The sequence below is a fragment of the Neofelis nebulosa genome, chromosome 12 (assembly GCF_028018385.1).
Source record: "Neofelis nebulosa isolate mNeoNeb1 chromosome 12, mNeoNeb1.pri, whole genome shotgun sequence".
NCBI lineage: Eukaryota > Metazoa > Chordata > Mammalia > Carnivora > Felidae > Neofelis > Neofelis nebulosa.
The window spans coordinates 65,330,926-65,351,143 of record NC_080793.1 but is presented as its reverse complement, the minus strand read 5'-3'; the positions used below and the strand labels follow the sequence as shown (position 1 = coordinate 65,351,143).

Below are 20,218 nucleotides of genomic sequence, written 5' to 3'. Positions count from 1 at the left end.
AAGCTGGTGATTTCATGAACTAGAATTTTTTTTCACTAGCATAAGGAAAGAGGTCACATTCTGCTAGTATAAAATGCATTTTCATTATGGAATTAAGTTAATATATACTAAATGAATAAGATTACAGTTGACCCTTGGACAACACAGGTTTGAACTATGTGGGTCCACTTACTAGCAGATTTTCTTCCAGTAAATACAGTACTGCAAATATATTTTTTCTTCCTTGTGATTTTCTCAACAACATTTTCTTTTCTCTAGCTTACTTTATTGTAAGGATACAGTATATATAATATATGTAACATACAAAATATGTATTAGTTGACTCTCTACATTATCAATAAGGCTTCTGGTCAACAGTAGGCTAATTTGGGGGAAAGTCAAAAGTTATATTCAGATTTTTGACTACACAGGGAAACCTAACACCTGTGTTGTTCAGGGATCAACTGAACATTGCTTTGTGTCTTTTTTTAATATCACTGATGGTGAGTTCTTTAAAAATAAAATAATAAAAATAACTACTGCTTTTGTTCATTAAATCTTCAGAAAACAATTTGAAGAAATGGCTTCTTATTTTAACTTGCCTTCTGTAAAGGAATTTGCTAAAAATATAACTAATGCTACATCAGAAGAACGACAGAAAATGCTAAAAGACTTTTATGCTTCTCAGTATCCGGAGGTAAAAGAATTTTTTGTGGATTTTGCTTCAGAATGCATTAAAACTTCCTGTCGGAAAAGAGAGAGAGTCAGGAATAAATCTGAAAAAACAGAATCTCTTATAAAAGAAGGCCTGTCAGATTCTGCAACTTTGGCACTTAAAGATTCTCCCAAAAGAGTTTCTCAAATTTGCAGCCCAAAAATATATAAAGAAAAATCCATTGAGTTTCAAACTCACGGTTCCCATAGGGAACAGGTACTTTCTAATGACGGAGAGACTACCAAATCACGTATGAGCTCTACCCAAGAGACTGACAATGGAAAAAACAGCCAAGCATCCAAAGATACTGTAGTATCCTGTTCCCTGAACAGTAAGTCTGAAGCATATGAGTTAGAAAAATTAGAATATACTATGAAAGAGCAACAAAACCCAACAAGAACAGGCATTTCAAGAAACGGACCCCTTTTCAAAGTGGAAAACAAGAAGGTAGAAAATCCAGTGTTAGGAAACACTTCTGTGGTAGGCTTACTTGGCGACACATCTATTCTTGATGACCTCTTTAATAGTTATGGGAACAGTCCCACACAACTGCCAAAGAAAGTTCTTTCAGGGCCCATGGAGAAAGCAAAACAGAGACCAAAAGATTTCTGGGACATCTTGAATGAACAGAATGACGACAGCCTTAGTAAACTCACTGACTTGGCAGTGATAGAGACTCTATGTGAAAAAGTGCCCCTTGCCGCATCCTCCAAAAGGAAAGAGGAGCTGGAAACTTCGCTTTGGAAATCAAATGAGAAATTTTTGTGGAAAAAATTTAGCTTAAGTGATACAGATGAAAACACAACTAATGCACAAAACTAATGCATAAACACACAGTGAATTACTGTCACCATGAACTTCTGCCATCCATGTTTACAACACTGTATTCCACACTATGTTATCTTGAACACAGCTGTCATGCATTTTTATTAAACTCTTGCTCTAGGGTTTTTTTAGCCTAAAAGGTTATGATGGATTTGTTTTCCTTGATATCTGATTTGATCTTTTAAAAATATGATTGTATTATAGTATGTATGAACCTCTGTTATGAAATAGAGAAAGTCTAGATTTGTTATCAGGAGACCTTGGACATCTCTCTTACTGTGTAATTATGTGCCTGTAGATAAGTCATTTACCTTCGTGTGTAGATACTGCCTAATATGAAAGATTAAGGGTTTGAACTCAACATTTGTGTCCTTTCAGCTTAAAAACACCTTTGGTTTACTTTCCCAGATTCCATTTGAAGTCACAGGCCGAGTTATGGTCATCCCCCAAATCAGGTGTGCGTTGATGTGTTTCTTTCTTACTAGCATTTAGAAAAGTATTAAGTTAACTGTTTTCCTTTTCCCTCAGTATCATGTACTATTGCTAAATTATTTTAGGTGAGAGTAATAACTAGTAATGAATATATGATGTTGTGTTAAAATAAGTTTATAACTGCTCAAAATCAAAGGGTTAATGTTGTATAACTATACTATATGAGATACGACACCGAAGTAATATAACTACTACCAGTAGCCACAGAACACCAATGCCTCAACTTTTTATACAACAATTAGGATTTAATCAATACAAATTAAGCTTTGTATAGTACTTTTGTATTAAGTATGGAGAAATGAGGAAACATTTTATTTGAAACTATTCTCTTTTGCTGAATTGAATTTATGTGGTTTACAATCAACAGAATGTGCTTATTGTTGAATTCATTTACGTGGAAACATTCCCTCAGTCCCTATGTGTCCTGTGCCAGTGCCTCGAGAGGGATAGGTGAGATACTGCTACGGGTGAAAGATAAGGAACCATATCTGTAAAGAGTCATGTGTATAGAGCCCCTGGCATCATGCCTGGCACATGGCAGCAGGGACCTGATCCACATTCAGATGCCCAGTGGCAATTCCCTTAAGTTGAGCTCCTGGAGCTGTGGAAAAATAGAGGAGGAAAAATAGAAAATAGCAGCGAACCAGGAAATGGTGGTACTAAGAGCACCATAAATTGTTGTTGTGTTGAGCGGGGAGAGCTTCAGAGTACCCAGCCATTGCAGTGGGGAGCCATGGCTCAGAAATGGAAAAACAAAACAAAACGAAAACAAAGAAACAAATCTTTTAAGAGACTGAATAACCAAATATGTTTTTCAATGTGATGTGGTTGAGGGCTGTGAAGTATATTTTATGTCATGACTTAGTACATACGTGTTAGTACATATATGTGATGAAATAAAATGTTTATGAAAGAGTATTTACCTGTAAGGCATGCAGTTGTACTTTGATCTAGAAAAGATGTGTAGGAATTTGCTCTTTTGGCTCTTGTGTATGTGTGGTTTTTAATGCTCTCATAACCCACTGAATTGATTTTACAACCCATTAATGATTGAAAATCACAGCTTGCAAATCATTGCTTTAGATTCATCTTTTTTTTATCCTACTTGCAGCTGAGTTGTGTTCAGATTTATCAGATGCTGAGTTTCACCACTGAGGTGCTTGCTACAAAATGAATGTGTTGTGTAGTCTGTGGTAGACTTGACATAGAAATGCTGTCAGCCTGCTGTGGGACTAGCTGTTGGGAGGAGGTTGGATAAGCAAGTAGATGCCCCTTCATCTCAGTTTTTATACCACTTTTAATGAAAGTGGATCTTTCATAAAATAAAATGCTTTTACATTTTTTAATATAGGGGTGCCTGGGTGGCTCAGTTGGTTAAGCATCCAACTCTTGGTTTCGGCTCAGTGCATGATCTCACGGTTTCATGAGTTCGAGCCCCGCATCGGCTCTGTGCTGATGGTGCAGAGCCTGCTTGAGATTCTCTCTCTCTCTCCCTATCCCTCTCTCTTTCTCACTTTCTCTCTCTCTCTCTTTCTGCCCCTGCCCCGCTCACGCTGTCTCTGTCTCAAAAATAAACTTAAAAAAAAAAATTTAATATAATGACTTTCAAGTCATAAAATGATATTCACACAATATAATGAAATACAATTAAAGATATTTTTATCAGTAAAAGTCAAAATTTCAGCAGTTATCAGTGAAATATGTCATTATTTTCATGCAGGCACAGTGTGTCAAGCAGAGTACAGGGTCTGGTATGAAGAGGAGCCAGTCAGAGTTCCAGGAGAGAAACTGTAAGGGTTGACTTTCCCTGCACTGGAACAATAGGAGGAGTTGGAGAAACCATTGATGAATCTGGGAACAGATACTATGAAGGGCTGACAATAAGAATCCTGCCCAGGGGCACCTGGGTGGTTCAGGCACTTCGGCTTCTGACTCCTGGTTTTGACTCAGGTCATGATCTCATGGTTTTGTAAGTTCAAGCCCTGATTGGGCTCTGGGCTGCCAGCTCAGAGCCAGCTTGGTATATTCTCTCTCTCCCCCTCTCTCTGCCCCTCCCCTGTTTGTGCTGTCTCCCTCTCTCTCTCCCTGTCTCAAAATAAATAAACTTACCAAAAAAAAAACCCCACATGGACCATATCACTACTAAAAAACCTTCCAACTTCAGGTTTCCAAGATTTTATTTGCCATAGTCTGTTTTGTTTACTTCTTTTTAAAGCACTCTATTGGAAACTGAGGCAAAATACTGAGAGACTTTTGCACTTGAATTCCTTAGGTTTCCCTTAAAGCCCTGAAACCACTTCTCAGAGTAAATTAACATCATCTGCAAGCAGTGTGACTGCCCCTAAGTGTTCAAGACAATGGAGCCTCACTTTGCAGAGCGGAGTTTGGTGATAAACTTTTCCCCAGTCCACACAAAATGAGAAAGCCAAGGGCAGTATAGTTTAAAAATTCAGTGTGTGCAGTTTTTAAATTCTGAAGTTATCCTTCCTTTATGATATTAAAATTGTCTTCTTTGTATGAAATGATGGTAGATCGTAGTTTTCAGTCTTTTTCATTGTCCTTACTTGATATAAAAGTTGATAACCATATGTCAGTACCCAAAAGTTTTATTCGACATTTACTAGTCTATAAAATCCTTAAGAATATAATAACTGCCTGGTTCAAAGTTCATGAATAGACCTCCATGGCTACTACCAATGTCATAAATCCAGGTAACAGTAGGTCTAGGACCCACCTAGGATGCCAGTGAATCTATAAGATCCTGTACGATGGATCTGCCTTCAAAGAGCCCAGCATGCAGGGCACCTGTTAAGCCCTCACCTAATTCTCACTGGGTTATCATTGATGTAATCTCATTCCCCAGTTCCATCCCCACCTGCTTTTGCAAAGCATCCTCTACCCAGTGCCTCTGGGAGCCTTAAAGAGAAGACTCATAAGTTCAGAAACACATCTTGTCACTAGTGACATGCATTTGCTCAGGGTGACAGCCTTGTGCACTACCCAACACCCCCCCCCCCGCCCACACACACACACACACACACACATACACATACTCAGTGCTGGCTTCATGTGGTGTTTATGGCAGGTGGGAAGAACACACTTTTTCTCTGTTAATGGGCAACCACAGGAGGGCTGTCTTGCCTCACAAGGTCTTACAGTTTTAAATATAAAAACAGCCCTTTGGGTGTTTTGTCTGCCCTTCAGAGGAAAGACTCAGACTGACCCTCCCTCTCAAGGAAGTCAGAGGCTGTGTGGTTCCCAGCCCAAGTCAGGTGGCAAGTCAGAGCCACTTGCAGAGGCTTTTCCATACATAGGTGCCCAAGTGCATCCCCAAGAGATTCTAGTGCAGGAGGTCTAGGGGTCAACACAAGCACCTATTTGTTTTTTTTTTAAGTTTCACACTATGATATGATGTCTGAGTCTGTCACTGGGCAGGACTCACCTGCCTGACATTCTCAGTGAGCCCCCTCACCCATGGACATACAACAGAGATCATCGTGGAGCCACACTGTTCTTTTTCTTTTTTTTTTTTTTTTTTTCAATTTTTTTTTCAACGTTTTTTATTTATTTTTGGGACAGAGAGAGACAGAGCATGAACGGGGGAGGGGCAGAGAGAGAGGGAGACACAGAATCGGAAACAGGCTCCAGGCTCCGAGCCATCAGCCCAGAGCCTGACGCAGGGCCACACTGTTCTTTTTCAAGACCCAAAGTTATCGTTGGCATTGTTTTTCAGCTTTCTAATATGTACTTTATTTGCTTTGCTGTAGGTTAACCAACAGGTTATCCCCTGAATTTGAAAATTTAGTCTTAATTATGGGAGTTTGATGCCTTTCTGTCACTGACACAGATAATGCCCAACTGACATTCTTGGTTTTGTACTGCTGTCTCATGGTTAAAAATCAAGAATGCCTCTTTCTACAGACATCTTTTTGGTTAACTAAATGGGCCCCTTGTTGAAAGAAATAACTAACTCACTGTATAATGTTTTCACTTATGTAAACAAGGGGGAAAGTGTGCATCTCTAAATGTCTTATATGTTTCTAAGAAAATTCTAGTGAGTCATCCTATCAAAATATGAATTAGTCCCCCCCCCAATATATCTTTTAACTTTGATTTTATTTTTTTGTAAAGTGATACATGCTTCTGGACTGAAAGACTTCCAAAAGAAGGCTCATAACAGCTAATTCATAATTTCTTTCTTTCCTAAAACTATAAAAGCATTGATAAGAACAAGAAGAGGTTGTAATTTTTCAAAACATAAATGCCAACACATGCTCCTTGAGAACTCATTTCACATGATCAGAGGATGCCCACCAGCCCCATCCTGCCACCCACCCACTTGCCAGCACCTTCCCTATTCTTCCAATAGTTGACTCTTTCTCTGCAGCCAGCAGTCACTGCCCTCTCTCCCCATTGCCAACACCTTAAGTAGTCTCCCTTTAGTGCTGCCTGGCAAAGCCCCCCCCTCATCCTTTCAGGTCAGTCCCTGACTCCCAAGTCCACCCCCTCTCCCCAGCATCCCACTCACCAGTGTTGTGGAGCCTCAGTCCCCTGTCCAGCCACTTCGTAGCTTCCCCCACTAAATCAGCTTTCCCTGCTCTCCCCCAAACACCTCATCCTGCTCAAACCTCTTCACTCCCTCATTCCCCTCACCCGCCCCCCCCACACACACACCAAGGGAAATGCCAGCAGCAAAGTTGAGCAGGTTGAGTGAGGTGGGAGGAACGCTGAATGTCAAACCCAGGACCCTCCAGAAGTCAGATCACCAGGCAAGTCATTTCCATGGGCAGTAGTTCACTGACCTGCCCGGAGAAGGCGAAAACAGCCCTGCAAGGGTGCCAGGGACCTCCTGAAATGGCCGGGAGCTGCCACATTGCCCTGAAAGGTACAACAGCTCCTAAAAGACACCTTAGGGCATGGCAGTGTGCTAGGGCATGTTGGAGTGGAGGAGCAGATCTGTGGGTAAAAGGAAAGAGCCACCAAGGAACCCAAGTACAAAATGATGTGTGCTTTCTGACTGGTGGAAACAAGGTGGCTTCCAGAGCCCAAAAGAGGGAGAAGAAACCTGCTTGGACTAGAGTGATCAGAAAAGGTCACCCCAAATTCTGGGGATAGGCTGGGGGCCAAGCCTGAAAGAATGAGAAGTCCAGAACATCACTTCCTCCAGTCTCCCCTGGACTTTAAAAGGCCAAATGACAAGGAATGTGCGCCTTGTAGAGAAGTTTGAGTTTGGGATTGGCCAAACATAACGCTTCTGATTAACCTAACCTCCAACTTACGCAAAGGAGCGGGAGACAGAAGTGCCAAAGGAGAGCGAGAAACAGGCGGCGGGAGGAGAGGGAGGGAGTTTAACTGGAAGTGCTCTGAATGTCTGGGACAGCGCTTCCCGCGGGAGTCCGGCCCTGGAGCACCTCCAGAGTCCGGGCAAGGGGAGCTCTTTGGCCTTTCCTCTCTCGCGTGTGACTGCAGGGCGGGGTCGGCCCCGGGAGCCGCGCATCTGCCGCTCTGCGCCGCGCTCTGCCCCCTCGGCCTGCGTTCCTTTCCCGGGAGGGTCCGCCTCGCCCCGGGCCCCGCCTCCCTCCAACCCCACCGCCCCGCAGGCAAATATTAGAGGGTGCCTATGTGTAGTAATTGTGTCAAATAAAGTAAAGCCGTTTGAAGTTTCCAGAAGGCCACCCACCGCCGCTGAGAATCTTCGCTGGAAACCCGGGCTGCGGGGCCGCAACACCCGAGCCCGGGATTCATCGCACCCAGGCCGAGGAGACAATCTGCTCCTCCGAATCAGGTTCATTTTCTCCCTTTGGGGAAAGGAGAAGCTAATTAAGTTACGCTCTGGCTGTAGTGATGGAAAACATGAAAGCAGACTCCAGGGGCTTGCGCCTCCAGGGCGCGTTATCTGCCGTTAGCCGAAAACCTCGGGAAAGTCCTAAGTTCTAGGGTTCGTAGGAAGCCCTGGGTGGCCGGCTGCCGTTCCCAGTCGCGCCTGGAGGCTTGTGCACCGCGAAACTTGAGGCTGGGAGGAGGGGCAGCCCTTTGTGGGGTCCTGCCTCCCCCTTGAGCTTGGGAGAGTGTGCCGCGCGTGATAATACCCAACCCCCTCCCCAGGTCTGGGGCACAGGACCGGGCTTGGAATCCCGCGGGGGGGCAAGCGGGGTCGGGGTATACGGGGCTTGTAAAGGGCTACGGATGGGAAGGGATCCAAAACTGGCGGGGCGGGGCGGGGCAAGGTTTCCCAAGTTTGTGGTGAGCGAGAGCTTGGAGGGAGATCTCAGACTTGCGATGGCTCGGGGATTGCGGGGAGAGATCCTGGACCTGCGGGGAGCCGGGGGTGGAGAGGAAGTGACCCTTAGTTTGCAGTGGGCTGTGGAAGGGGGAACTCCTGGGCTTGCGGTAGGCTGTGTGGCGTGGGGGCGGGAATCCCGGCTTGCGAGGGGCTTGAGGTGGAAAGGGATCCTGGGCTTTCGGGGAGCGGAGCGGAGAATCACGGCTAGTGTTGGGGAGGGCGAAAGGATCCCTGGTTGGAGGTGGGCGGGGAGCGGCGGCGGGTGGGGGTGCGGAAATCTGGGGCTCGCGGTGGCTGGGACTCGGAGTGGACCGGGGCCTGCGGTGGCTGGGGGTGGGGGTGGGGGTGGGCCGTGACTAGCAGTGGACGGGGGCGGGGGGAGCCCGGACAGGAGGTGGGCGCGAGTTCCTGCGGGCCCACCCACTCCAGTTAGCGGCGCACAGAGGCGTATCTCCCCCGCGCGCAGACCCCTCGGGCCCCGCCAGGTTAGAACTGAGCGGGTAGTGAAAGGCGAGCCCCTCGGCCAGCCGCCGCCGGGGCTGGGGGCCGAGCCGAGAGGTCCGTCCCCCGCCGCCCGCGTCGGACCCGCCCTGGCCGCGGGAGGCGCGCGGCCGCCGGGTGTGAACGGCGGCGGTTTCTGCGGTCTGGCCCGCGGCCCGCTGGAAAACCAGCCTGAACTTGATCCCGAGCGCGTCTAACTGAGGTCATGGGAAGCGGGAGGGCGGAGGCGCCGGGGGCTGGGCGGAATGGGAGCCCTGAGCTCGGCGAGGGGCGGAGGGAGGGAGGGAGAGGGAAGCGGGGAACTCCCGGCCGGTCCCCAGGGCGGGGTCGCCGAGTGCCCCCTGCGGCTCCGCCACGCCCGCCCGACTGCAGCGCGGCTAACTGTCGGAGTTGGAAATCGGACTTAGCGCCTACGCACACTGCACCTAGACGAGCGCCAGCTGCACTCGGGAACCGGCACCCCGTCTCCCGACTCCAGCCCGAACCCCACTCCTGCACTCACCGCCGCCTCCAGGCCTGCTGTTTCAGCTTCCAGTCCCAAGCCGCCGGTCTCCTTCCCACACCTTTAAGATCTGCCCCGCAGCTGCCTCCCTACCTTCCTCCCGCCAGCAAAGCCGGTGCCCTCGGCCAAGTGCCCGTTCGCAGCCTGTTATCAAGTCCTAGAGAGAATTTCTCCGAAATATTTCCCGAATCCTGCGGCCAAGAGCCCGAGTTCCCGCCCCTCCACCTTCCGTCTGGATGCCTGCAGACTTCTCCCTGGATTTCTAGTCTTTAGCCTCTTCCCCTTCCTAATCTATTTTCAACACCAATTTCCCCCAAGCGCGTGTTAAAGCACACAGGGACCTCGGTGATTGTAAACCTCATATTTCCCCTGTTACTCAGGTTAAGCATGCTTGGACTGGGGAATAAAAACTGAGGGCTTCGGCTCACGTTTATTGAGCAAGACTTCTATACACGTCATTGTTAAACACTTCAGGTGGATATTCTCATTCAACTGCCAACAATCCTTCCGGGTAGGTATTATCAGGTATTATTTCTATCTCTGATTTGTAGAAGAAGAAATTGAGACACAGAGCAGCAGAGGCAATGTGGAACCAGGCAGTCTGCCCTTGAGTCTGTTTCTCTACCACTGCAGTGCTCTTCTGCAGAAACCTTGACCTTCCCAACAGTGATGGAATGACCCACAGTACCAGCTGTATCCTGGGGGCCAGGTGGCAGCAAACGATCTGTTAACAGCAATACTAAATGGATGGGGCAGGTGGATGTCAGGTAAGGTTTGATCTGGAATGCCTCAGAGGCCCCATTGCTCTTCCACCAGCCTTTAGTGGATTAGTGGTCTGAATTTCTGGGCCTGGACAAGTTAGAACCATCTCCACATTTATCTCCCCCTCCTGTGCTCACCTGACAGCTTTCTCTATTATCCTCAGTCAGCTCCTCTTGCTTGGGAGCATCCTGGAGACACCACAGGTGTCCTACCCACAGGGAGGACTAGCGACATATTCCTTATTCTCCCACAAACACAGGCATCACTAGTGTCCTCTCATCCCCAGCCCCTGCCAAGCATCAGCCTGTGGCCACTTCCTTTGCATGTAAATGAGGCCATGTCTGGGCTGCCTTTGTCCTGGGTGGGGGTTGGATTTTCATCACTAATTAGTGGCTGGGAAATCAGGAGTCAGCAGTAGTCCCCTTTCCAGGACCCACCCTGCCCCCATTTCCTGCCTGGGAATTAGGGTGATTCCTCCCCACCCATCCTTCCATGACCTGGGTAAGATGGGCAGAGGCTCCCGGTCAACAGTGAACAGGGACTATGTGATTAGCATTTGCCCTAGTGAATCCCTGTGTTTTAATTCTGTGACCTTATCTGTTATGTAATGCTTATCCTGTCTTTTCCTTCCTGGAATACATACCCTATCAGCAGCTTTATTGCTTTTTTTTATAGAGTTTTTAATTAATTTGGGGGTATACATCCATAAAATGAAATTCAAACGATACAAAAAAGCATACAGTTTCCCTCCTTCTCAACCAGGGGCAAGCTTTTCCATCCCTGTTAGCAGCTTCCTGTATGTCTTTTTCAGAAATAGTCCACACATGTGTAAACACGTGTCATTTCTTTTAACTGCATTTTTGATGTCTTTTGTATTAACACCTAAAAAGTATACTAATTGATGCTTTGAAAAAAAAATCAGCACAGTTTCAGAATGGAGCCCTGAGATTCTCAGCTTGGAGCTTGTATCCTGTGGCCTAAGCTCTATTCTCAAATGGGGCTGCAGCAGGAATGAGGAGGCGTCCACCTCCAATAGAGGCTGAAAGGTTTTCCCAGTCTCCTCTGGGGCCAGAACAAAAAATACAGCAGGCTGTGCAACATACAAGGTTTGGAAAGACTTAATCATGATAGGAGGGTTTGCTGGGTGCTGGAATCTAAGAACCCCTGGATGTCCATCAAATGAAAGAGTAACCAGAGATCCTAACCAAACAAGGGTGGCTTTCTCTTTTCTCAAGACGATTTTTACTATTTTTCTGGTGAGGGGTGTTTTCATATTGGCATTTATCTACAAAGATGGTCTAAAGTTAGGTCCTTCCTAACTTTACCTCTTTTAAACACTAATTGCTTACCAAAAGTGAACCAAAGCACCCCCTATGAAATGCTACTAACTTATTGCTCCAGTAGCCAAATGATTCAACTCCTGTGCCATAGTCTGGTCACATCATAAACAGAGGCAGAGCTGCATACACCATGCAACCAAAGCTTTGCTTTCCCTGGCCAGAGTCCCTATATCAGTACCTTTTTTCCTTCCATTCTTTTTTTCCCCCTTCCTTCCTTCCAGCACCTTGGTGGAGGCACTGGTGACTGGGAAGAGGAGAAGATATAAGCAGAGGGGATGAAGGGAAGTGAGAGACAAACATTATTTGAAATCTGCCTCATCAGTCTGGTCATTCAGGAGAGAACTCTCTTGGCTTTCTAGATGGGATGGGGTGGCCCATGACATCACACGGCAAATCGCTACCTCCTTCTTGAATGTTTTGCTCCCTTCCTTGAAAGCTGTTCTCCTAGCTGTCCTTGCACATCTATCTGTCGTAATACCTCTGTCAGTCTTGCCCTGGTAGGCTCCTGTTTTTCAGCTTGTCCTTTCCATGTCCTGCCAGGCTGCCTTCAACCTGGGGTTAGTCTCATACCAGACGATCTCCATTCACTGCCATGCTTGTGACCAGTCCATGTGGGGGTGATTGCCAACCTTCAGTGCCACCCCCGACTCTCTCCTGAGTTTCACACTCACACCCAGCTGCTCTGGTGTGACCATAGTGCCTTGGGCGATCCACAGGCAACTCGTGTCCAAAGTGGTCTTCTTCATCTCCAGCTCTGCACTCATCTTGCTCCTGTGTTTAACTCCCAACTTAGTGATTTCACCATCAATCTTCAACCTTATTTCCCAAATCTGAGTGCCATCTTTTTCACTGGTTGCCTCCATTTCTCTCAATTACTGTGTTTACTCAGAAACCAAGTCTTAAGATTTCTTGACTCTACCTCCTCCTTTCGAATTTCCTACCACTGCCCTAATGCTTCAACCATTGCAGTGCCTTCACGTGTTTCACTTCTTAAGTCTTCTAGAAAAATCTATAGATCCGTCTGGTAGAACTCTTTTGATTGCAGTGGCACAAACTGACTTAACCAAAAAGAATTATTGGTGTGAGGCTGGTTTCAGGACTGGCTTGATATGGAAACTCAATGGCCATCACTGAGGCCCAGGGCCTCCTTCTCACCACTCAGGTCTACCCTTCTTCCAAAGCTGGCTTCATCCTCAGGCTGCATGCAGTGGCAAAGTGGCAACAGAAACTCCAGCTTGCGTGCTGCCAACTCCAAGTCCTGTAGGAAGGAGCCAGGCCTGAGTCACGTGTTCCCTCTGGGCTGGGGAGAGTAGCTCCTGACCTCATGGACTGAAAGTGGTGGCGGCATGGAATGGAGCCAGTTGGTAGGAGTAGTGTGAACGGACAGTGAACAACCAAAACACATCAGAAGCCCACCACACATCTGACCCTGTTATTCCTGTACATCGAATCTTCCAACAACTCCCTAAGTCAGACTTTTAACAATCAAAACCTTGTCGAGGTGATTTGACTTCTGTCGATACACAATTTTAGTCATTGTGGAGCTTTTTCACTTTGTTTGCATTGATAGTTTCATCAGTAATCTTGAATAAGAGTTGAATTTTTTTTTTTAAGATTTTATTTTTAAGTCATCTCTCCACCCAACATGGGGCTCAAACTTACAACCCTGAGATCAAGTGTCATATGCTCTACCAACTAAGCCAACCAGATGCCCCAAGATTTGAATTTTAAAACTGATCATTTGGATTTCTCTCTTGACTTGCAAGGGAACCCTGAGCAATGCATGATACCATGCCTCTGGGAGCCCTGGGGAGAGGGAGAGCGGACTTCCAGTTAGGAGCCTGTCAGGAAGACAGACCCCACCCCTTACTTTAATAGAGACAGCTAAATATAGTGAATTGGTTGAACAGGTGTTGGAGGGCTGAAAGACTCTAAAAAGAGACACACAGAGAATCACTGAAGAAAGCAGCTGGCATTCCCAAGGAACGAGGGGAAGAAGGCAGCATCTTAGAACCCGGGTCCTAGAAACCTGGAGAAGGGGCCCTGAGGAGTTGGAGCCAGACCTCAGTGCCAGCTGGCACTGGAGCTTTGGAAGCTCGGAGGTAGACCTCCCCAGGACTAGGCTCACGTCTCTGAAGTGGACCTCCCTGCCAGCAGGTGCTGGCCTCCCTGAGGAAGGGGATAAGGCAGACCCCAGGAATGAGGGAAGCAAACTGGAAAACTGGAACCCCCAGCCACTGTTGGGGTCACAGTCGACTGTTGTGGGGTGATGCTGACAGGAACAGGAACAAACAGAAGGGGACAGGTCCTGCAGCCTCCCTCTGGTGCCCCCTATTGGCAGAGCTCAAAGGGCGACCCGCATAATGGAGGGCTGGGAGTCCTGTGGAGGAGAGCAGATGGGGTGGATTGGGAGCTTAATACCTGGCACAGGGGAGAAGAGGGTAGAGGGAGGAGATTGGGAGCAGGATCATGAGGAGAGGAAGAGACAGAGCTGTGGGAGCGGGTGGGAGAGTTCCCCCACCTCAGTCACCTCTTCTGGGCTGCGGAAGGCACGGAAGAGAAAACACCCTCAAGACATAGGGCAGCATCAGAGCCCTTCTCCTTCCACCTCACAGCCCGGACTTAGTGACACACGCCACACATATAAACACACCATGCACACACACCACATACACATACAGCACACACACATACACCACACCACACACACACACACACACACCATACCTACATATACCATCCACCACAGACACATGCATACCATACTTTTGCTCATGAGATTCTTTAGCTCAGGTCCAGTTCTCTAGGAGCAGTTCCAGGACTAGATGCGGTCTGCACATGACATATTAAAGAAGTGCACCAGAGTAGATGGGTCATGGAGGGAGAGAAGCCCGGAGGAAAGAAGGGGAAGCCAAACAAGGGCATGATTTCAGGCTACATCTCCTGAGAGTAGGCTCAGCCTGATTCTGCTGGGGACTCTGGAGGGTCAGTTGTGCCCAGAGTCATCCCAATCTGATGCCTGGGAGACTGGATTTCAGACTCTTGCTCCTGGGAGTCAGTCACAAGTGTCCGGGGGCTCCGGAAATGCCACGTGTGCGCCGCCATCCTCCTGGCCTGGTAACTGCTAACCAGTGGCCAGTCCTGCAGTTCCATACCAGGTTAGGATGGGTGGTCATTCAGAGTTGCCACGAGTAGAAGATCTTCCTTCCTTCCTTCCTTCCTTCCTTCCTTCCTTCCTAGTCACCTTCCTTTCCTAACATTTGTGGGTCCTGAGTCAGATTGCACATGGCGGCCCCAGCCTGCAGCCTGCCCTCCTCCTCTCCCCACTCATGACTCACGGAGAAGGGCTTTGCTTGCAATGGTGTAGACATCCCAGCTGTGTCCATATAATTCCACAGCTCCACCAAATGCCTGCCCTTTGGCCATCCCTTTTCAAAGCCTGGATGCTCCCTCCTTTTCTTCTGTGAGCTACGTTGAACAGTTCCAATAAATACATCTTTCTGAGTCAAATTGCCCAGGGAAAGGTCTGTTGCTCTCAACTGCAAGACTGGCTGACACACGAGTGGGGAAAAGTCAGTGGAGGGGTCCTAGTACCAAACTGGAAATTTCCCAAATGGCCCTTAACATTTGAATGGGTAAATAAGTTGGGGTGTGTACACACAGTGGAATACTGTATAGCAGTAAGAAGCAACTGTTGTCTACCATATGCAATGATATGCATGAATTTTGCAAATATAATTAGAAAAAAATGATGAATCCATACATGTGAAGTTAAAAAACAGACAAAACTAACCTGTGCACCATCATGATGTTGCCGTGGGAAATGGAAGGGACACAAGAAGGACTTCCAACTGCTGGTAATGTTCTCTTTTTTTTATCTGGGTGCTGGTTTCCTGGGTCTATTCAGTTTATGAACATTCATGAGCTGTACCTTATGCAATTCCCTGAAAACATGTTATACTTCAATAAAAGTTGGGGGGAGGTGATGTCAGAAAAGATCTTTCCCCACTGAGTATTCCATTGACCAAACCACCCAAAGGAAACATGGCAATTTCAGGACCTGTAGAAATAGAACGATGCCCTAGTTGTCTTAGCTCATTCCAAGTATGTAAGGTTCTCTCACATCTGTGTAAACTTCTACATTTCTATGCATGACAAAGCGTCATTCTGTCTTGATCATGTTTTCTACTGTCTGTGCTTTATGATACTTTGACATCTTGGGAACCTGGGGACCAACCAAGCAAAGGACTGCCCTTCCCAGAATTAGCTATTTTCTGCAGATAGCAAACAACTTGCCTGCATGTCTTTGATATGCAAACTACCCCCTCCGGAACCTAGACTCCAAACCACCTCTTCTTTCTGGCTTTTACAGTCTGGGAGGCACTATAGGCAATATTCCTGGTGCTAGACAATGAGGGACCACCCTCATGACTCAGAGTCTGCAGAAATTATGCATACTAGCCAATCCTAAATCTGCTCAGTTGCTTAGCCTGCTCACTGACTCCTTCCCCTTGAAAACCACAGTAAAGACTCATGCCCATGCTTCCTCCTCTCTCCTTCTGCCTCCTGTTGGATAACTGCTGTTCCCCTAGGTCCCCCTGCATGGTGTGCCGTGCCTCCTGTTTTAGGAACCTGTGAGTATAGGCTTCATCCTTCATGACAGTCATTTCTGCGTATCTTACCAACCTGATAAATACAAACCCTGGGTATGTTTTAAAGTATATCCATTCATTCCACAGTGTTTCTGTACCGTTTTAGATGCTAGGGATAGAACCATGACCATGCAAATAAGGTCCCTGCTCTCCTGGACCTCATGTCCAGAGGGACAGACATAATAAACAAGCAAAGAAATAAATATTTCCAGATAGCATCAAGTGGTGTAAATGAAAGATGCCAGGGTGGGTAATTTTATGTTGTTCTGTCTGTTTTGTTTGTTTTGTTTTTTTGTTGCTTTTTGAGCAAGACTGGTCAGGGAAGATGTCCCCAAGGAGATGACACTCAAGTCAAGGCCTCAATTGTTGCTTGTATACCAAGGGCACCCAGAGACCTGTGCTGGGTGTTTGGAGGCATCCAGAATAACCAGAATGAGGTATCTCTCGCCAATGCCTATCCAGAACACACTGTCTCCCTTTCTCGACAAGCAAAGCAAGGTTTGAATCCAAGAGAAAATAATTTCCCGGCATCAGCAAAATCCACAGCCTACTCCAATCAAGTTGCCTTCTAAATGCTAGAAAGCTGAGGTGTCCAGGTGCCAGGACCCAGGGGATGGTTTGGCTGCATGCCAGAACCCTTCGGGCAGCAACCAGCTTGCATATGTATTTATATAACTGGTTGCAAAGAAAAAGTAAGTGTACAGATTCCTGAGCCCTCTTCGCTCTGCATCCCTGAGGACCCACCGCCTAGTTCAGCTTTGCAGTAACACAAGCCTTCCCTGCTCACTGCAGACCTGCCCCCATGCCTGCTGTCCCAAGACCTGGTCTGGGAGCTCTTTATCTGGGCCTATTCCGGGAGTGGCTGGCTGGTCATCCTCCATCCACATTAACTGCACACAAGCATTCCACCATTTTTTTTTTATTAGATCCAGCATACTGTGGACAAGATTAGAATCATATTAGGGTAGAAAAACTAAATCACAGGCCCCCGGCTGAGCAGTGGCACATCCTGGGTCACTGGGGTAGCATGGATTTGTCTGGAGGCCTGCCCCTGAGCTCTGTATGTGCCTGGAGGCGAGGGGGCGGGGGGAGGGGAGGGACAATGGTGGCAGCTTGCACATGCCCCTTCCTCAGAGCTCCCGGGCTGGACCCAGCTACCCCACCACTGGGAACCTTCTACACACACCTTGAGCTCCGAGGCCAGCACTCCTTCATCAAGAAAAGACCAGGGACCCCAGATCTGAAAAGTCACCCCCACACATGTCTCCCACTGGATCCTCCAGGAAAGAGCAAATTCATCTCATTTGGTACAACTTGAGCTGACCTGAGCGAGTCCTGCTTTGTTAAAACAGAAGTTACACTGAGCACCTCGCTCAGCCTTTTTTTCTCAGCCTGGTCTCTCCGCATAGGTGTGCCTGCGACAGCTCCTTCAGGGGACATTTCTTGTGAACCCCAGTCTGGTCTGGCTCTGTCATTGCAACCAGCTTTGTTTATCTTTGTCTCTGAGATTCTGAGAGTTTGTCTCTCGCCATATATCTCCCTGATGGTTTTGTTTGGGTATTTATACAAATGCAGCCCTTCAGCTTTAATAGCTGTCCTGGGGGAGCCTTTTTATCTGTCAGTAACGTCATGCTCCAGGGCAATGAAAACCCAAAAAGACCCTGTCTTACCTTGGGGCAGTTAAAACCAGCTGAGATCTCACCAAAAGCCTGGGGATGGCAGAGCCAAAGACAGCTCCAGGTGGGCAAGAGACAATGCTGGCCATCTCTAAAATGCCTTTGTCTTCCACAGACTCCATCAGGCCCTCGATGGCCTGTGAAAAGGTCCATTCTCAAATTCTCAAGGCTCCCAGCTGGCTTAAAAATGTCAACAAAGAATCTTTCTACTTATCAAGTATTTTATTTCCCCATTTAAGCAAGAAGTCTGCAGAGAAGAGGGCCCAAGCTCCCGTTTAATCTAAGAACCAGGACTCAAGGGTTTCATGTTGGCAGTTTAGTAACCTGTATGCATAGACGCCTCTTTGGATAAATCAAAGCTTCCATGGAAAGTGTCTAAACCCTATAAAAGTAATTTATTTGCTTATCCACCAAATTATAATATTCATTTTGTTTGTGTAAACCCGCCAGTCGCCAGTCATTAATATGAACCACAAGAAACTGTTTCAAGTAGGATTTCATTCCAGGCATAGTTTCCAGTTTGAATCTGACATATTATACCTGGGAGGATTGCAGGAAACCATAAATAATTCCTAATTCCTCCATTAGATCTATGTATAATATAAAGATTTTTTACTGTTTAAAAAAAGCAAAAAAACAAAAAACACTGTCACCAGGAGGCTGGGAACTAGGCCTTCAGGAAGGACAGCTGGCCTCCGAATGACAATGCCCCTTCTTGTAGGCATCATGAAGTAAGAGAGGCCCTTTCTGTCTATGGTCGTTCAGTAGTCACTCAAAAACCTATTCTGAGTTGGGCACACAGTTCGAATCCAGGCTCCCAGAGCAGGATCTTGGCCAGCACCGGTTGGCAGTGAGTGGGTTTCTCCCACAGGATGGGGAGGGAGGCCCAGGAAGAAGCCAAGAAGGAGCCAGCGGTCACACCGGGTTGTGGTGACCGGCTCGGCCCAGTCAGCAACCTGCGCATTGGAAAGCACATCAGAAAGCTGGCCCAAAGCCTCTCTCTGTCCTCCCAGGTTGAAAGGAAAGACAGAATCTTCCGAGCACTTCATGACGACGGGTTCATGCCAACAGGTCCTGTTGTCTGATGCCACCACCTGCCAGCTTTGAAGGACCCCCCAGATCATTCCAGCCTGCTAATGTATCTGGAGAAGGAACCAGGGGAGACCCAGAAACACATGCTAGAGGCCAGAGGATCTTCCAGCCACATTTGAGGAGTGCCCACTTGCCTGAAGCTTCCCTCATGTGGCCCATCACAGTGCCTGACCTCTTACTTTACAGTGTCTTACATTTTTGTCAATGCCAAGGAGGCTCGTTTCCCCGTGATTAATCACACGTGGCAATGGTGAAGCCTAGACTTTCAGAGGCTTCCTTGGCCTTTAACACACAAACAAGAATTAGGTGGGTGGGACACGGGGGCAAAGGCATTGCAATCAAAAGAAGGTGCCAGGGCGCTGGATGGGATGGCAGATCCATCACAGGATGAGGATCCGTGAGGCTGGGCAGGGGCATCGCTGGAGCCCAGGGGGCTCCATGTGCCCAGTTAAGGGGGTTGAGATTTCCCTTAAAGCAAGTATGAAACAACTGAAAATCTTTGCCCAAGACAGACAGACACAAGGTTAACCTTGCTGTTTAGTAAAGCGCACTCTGGTCAACGTTGAGAATGGGTGGAAGAGGGGTCAGAGTGCAAGCAGGCAAACCAGTGAGGAATGGAGGTGAACCTGACCCAGGCCAGTCCCTCTGGAGGCATCTGTAGCATGCAGTGTTTTGGTCCCAATTCTTGGATAGATACTTTTATAAAATGAATCATCTGAAAAATGTAATTTTAAAATACATACAAAATATAAGCCCTAATATTTTATCAAAAAAAATTTTAACTGAGATAAAACACACATAAAATTTACCATTGTAATCGTTTTTAAGTATACATTTCAGTAGGGGCACCTGGGTGGCTCAGTTGGTTGAGCATCCAGCTCTTAATCTCAGCTCAGGTCATGATCTCACAGCTTGTGAGTTCGAGCCCAGCATAGGGCTCTGCGCTGATGCATGGAGTATGCTTAGGATTCTCTCTCTCTCTCTCTCTCTCTCTCTCTGCCCCTCCCCTGCTCACGCGTGCTGTCCCTAAGAAATAAACTTAAAACAATATTTAAAAGTATACAGTTCAGTAGAGTTCAGTATAGCCACATTGCTGGGCAGACAATCTCTGGAACTTTTCCATCTGGCCAAACTGAAACTACCCATTAAACGGCAGCTCCCCACCCCCTCCACCAGCCCCTGACAGCCACTCTCCCCTCTGCCTCTGTAACGTTGACTATTCTAGATGAGGACCTCCTATAAGCAGAATGATACAGTATTTGTCCTTTTGCATACAGCTTGTTTTACTTAGTATAGTGTCCTCATATTCACTCATGTTGTAGCACGTGACCAGTTTTCCTTCCTGAATATTATTCACATATTCAGGCTGAATATTATTCCACATTTTGTTTATCCTTTC

The 20,218-nt window shown here is 47.1% G+C and overlaps 1 protein-coding gene and 1 long non-coding RNA gene across 6 annotated transcripts in view; both read left to right on the top strand.

Moving 5' to 3' along the window:
• ERCC6L2 (ERCC excision repair 6 like 2) overlaps positions 1–5,022 on the top strand; it is a 143,632-nt gene extending 138,610 nt beyond the window's left edge. For 3 of the 4 annotated variants that reach the window (XM_058695487.1, XM_058695486.1, XM_058695488.1), the window contains one exon: positions 544–3,082. In XM_058695487.1, the coding sequence (XP_058551470.1) occupies positions 544–1,516 (973 nt within the window). In that variant the 3' untranslated portion in view covers positions 1,517–3,082. Of the gene's footprint in view, positions 1–543; positions 3,083–3,731 lie in introns of those variants that run through there. The other variant, XM_058695491.1, reaches the window with a different exon arrangement.
• A 3,628-nt stretch (positions 5,023–8,650) lies between these two features.
• Positions 8,651–18,142, top strand: LOC131491945 (uncharacterized). Of its 2 annotated transcripts, XR_009251732.1 has the most exons (4): positions 8,651–8,997; positions 9,678–9,808; positions 9,931–15,256; positions 17,843–18,142. It is a non-coding gene; the product is annotated as an uncharacterized LOC131491945 (long non-coding RNA). The 2 variants fall into 2 exon arrangements; XR_009251731.1 differs by lacking the exon at positions 8,651–8,997 and having other exon boundaries at positions 9,083–9,808.
• Positions 18,143–20,218: the final 2,076 nt, after the last annotated feature.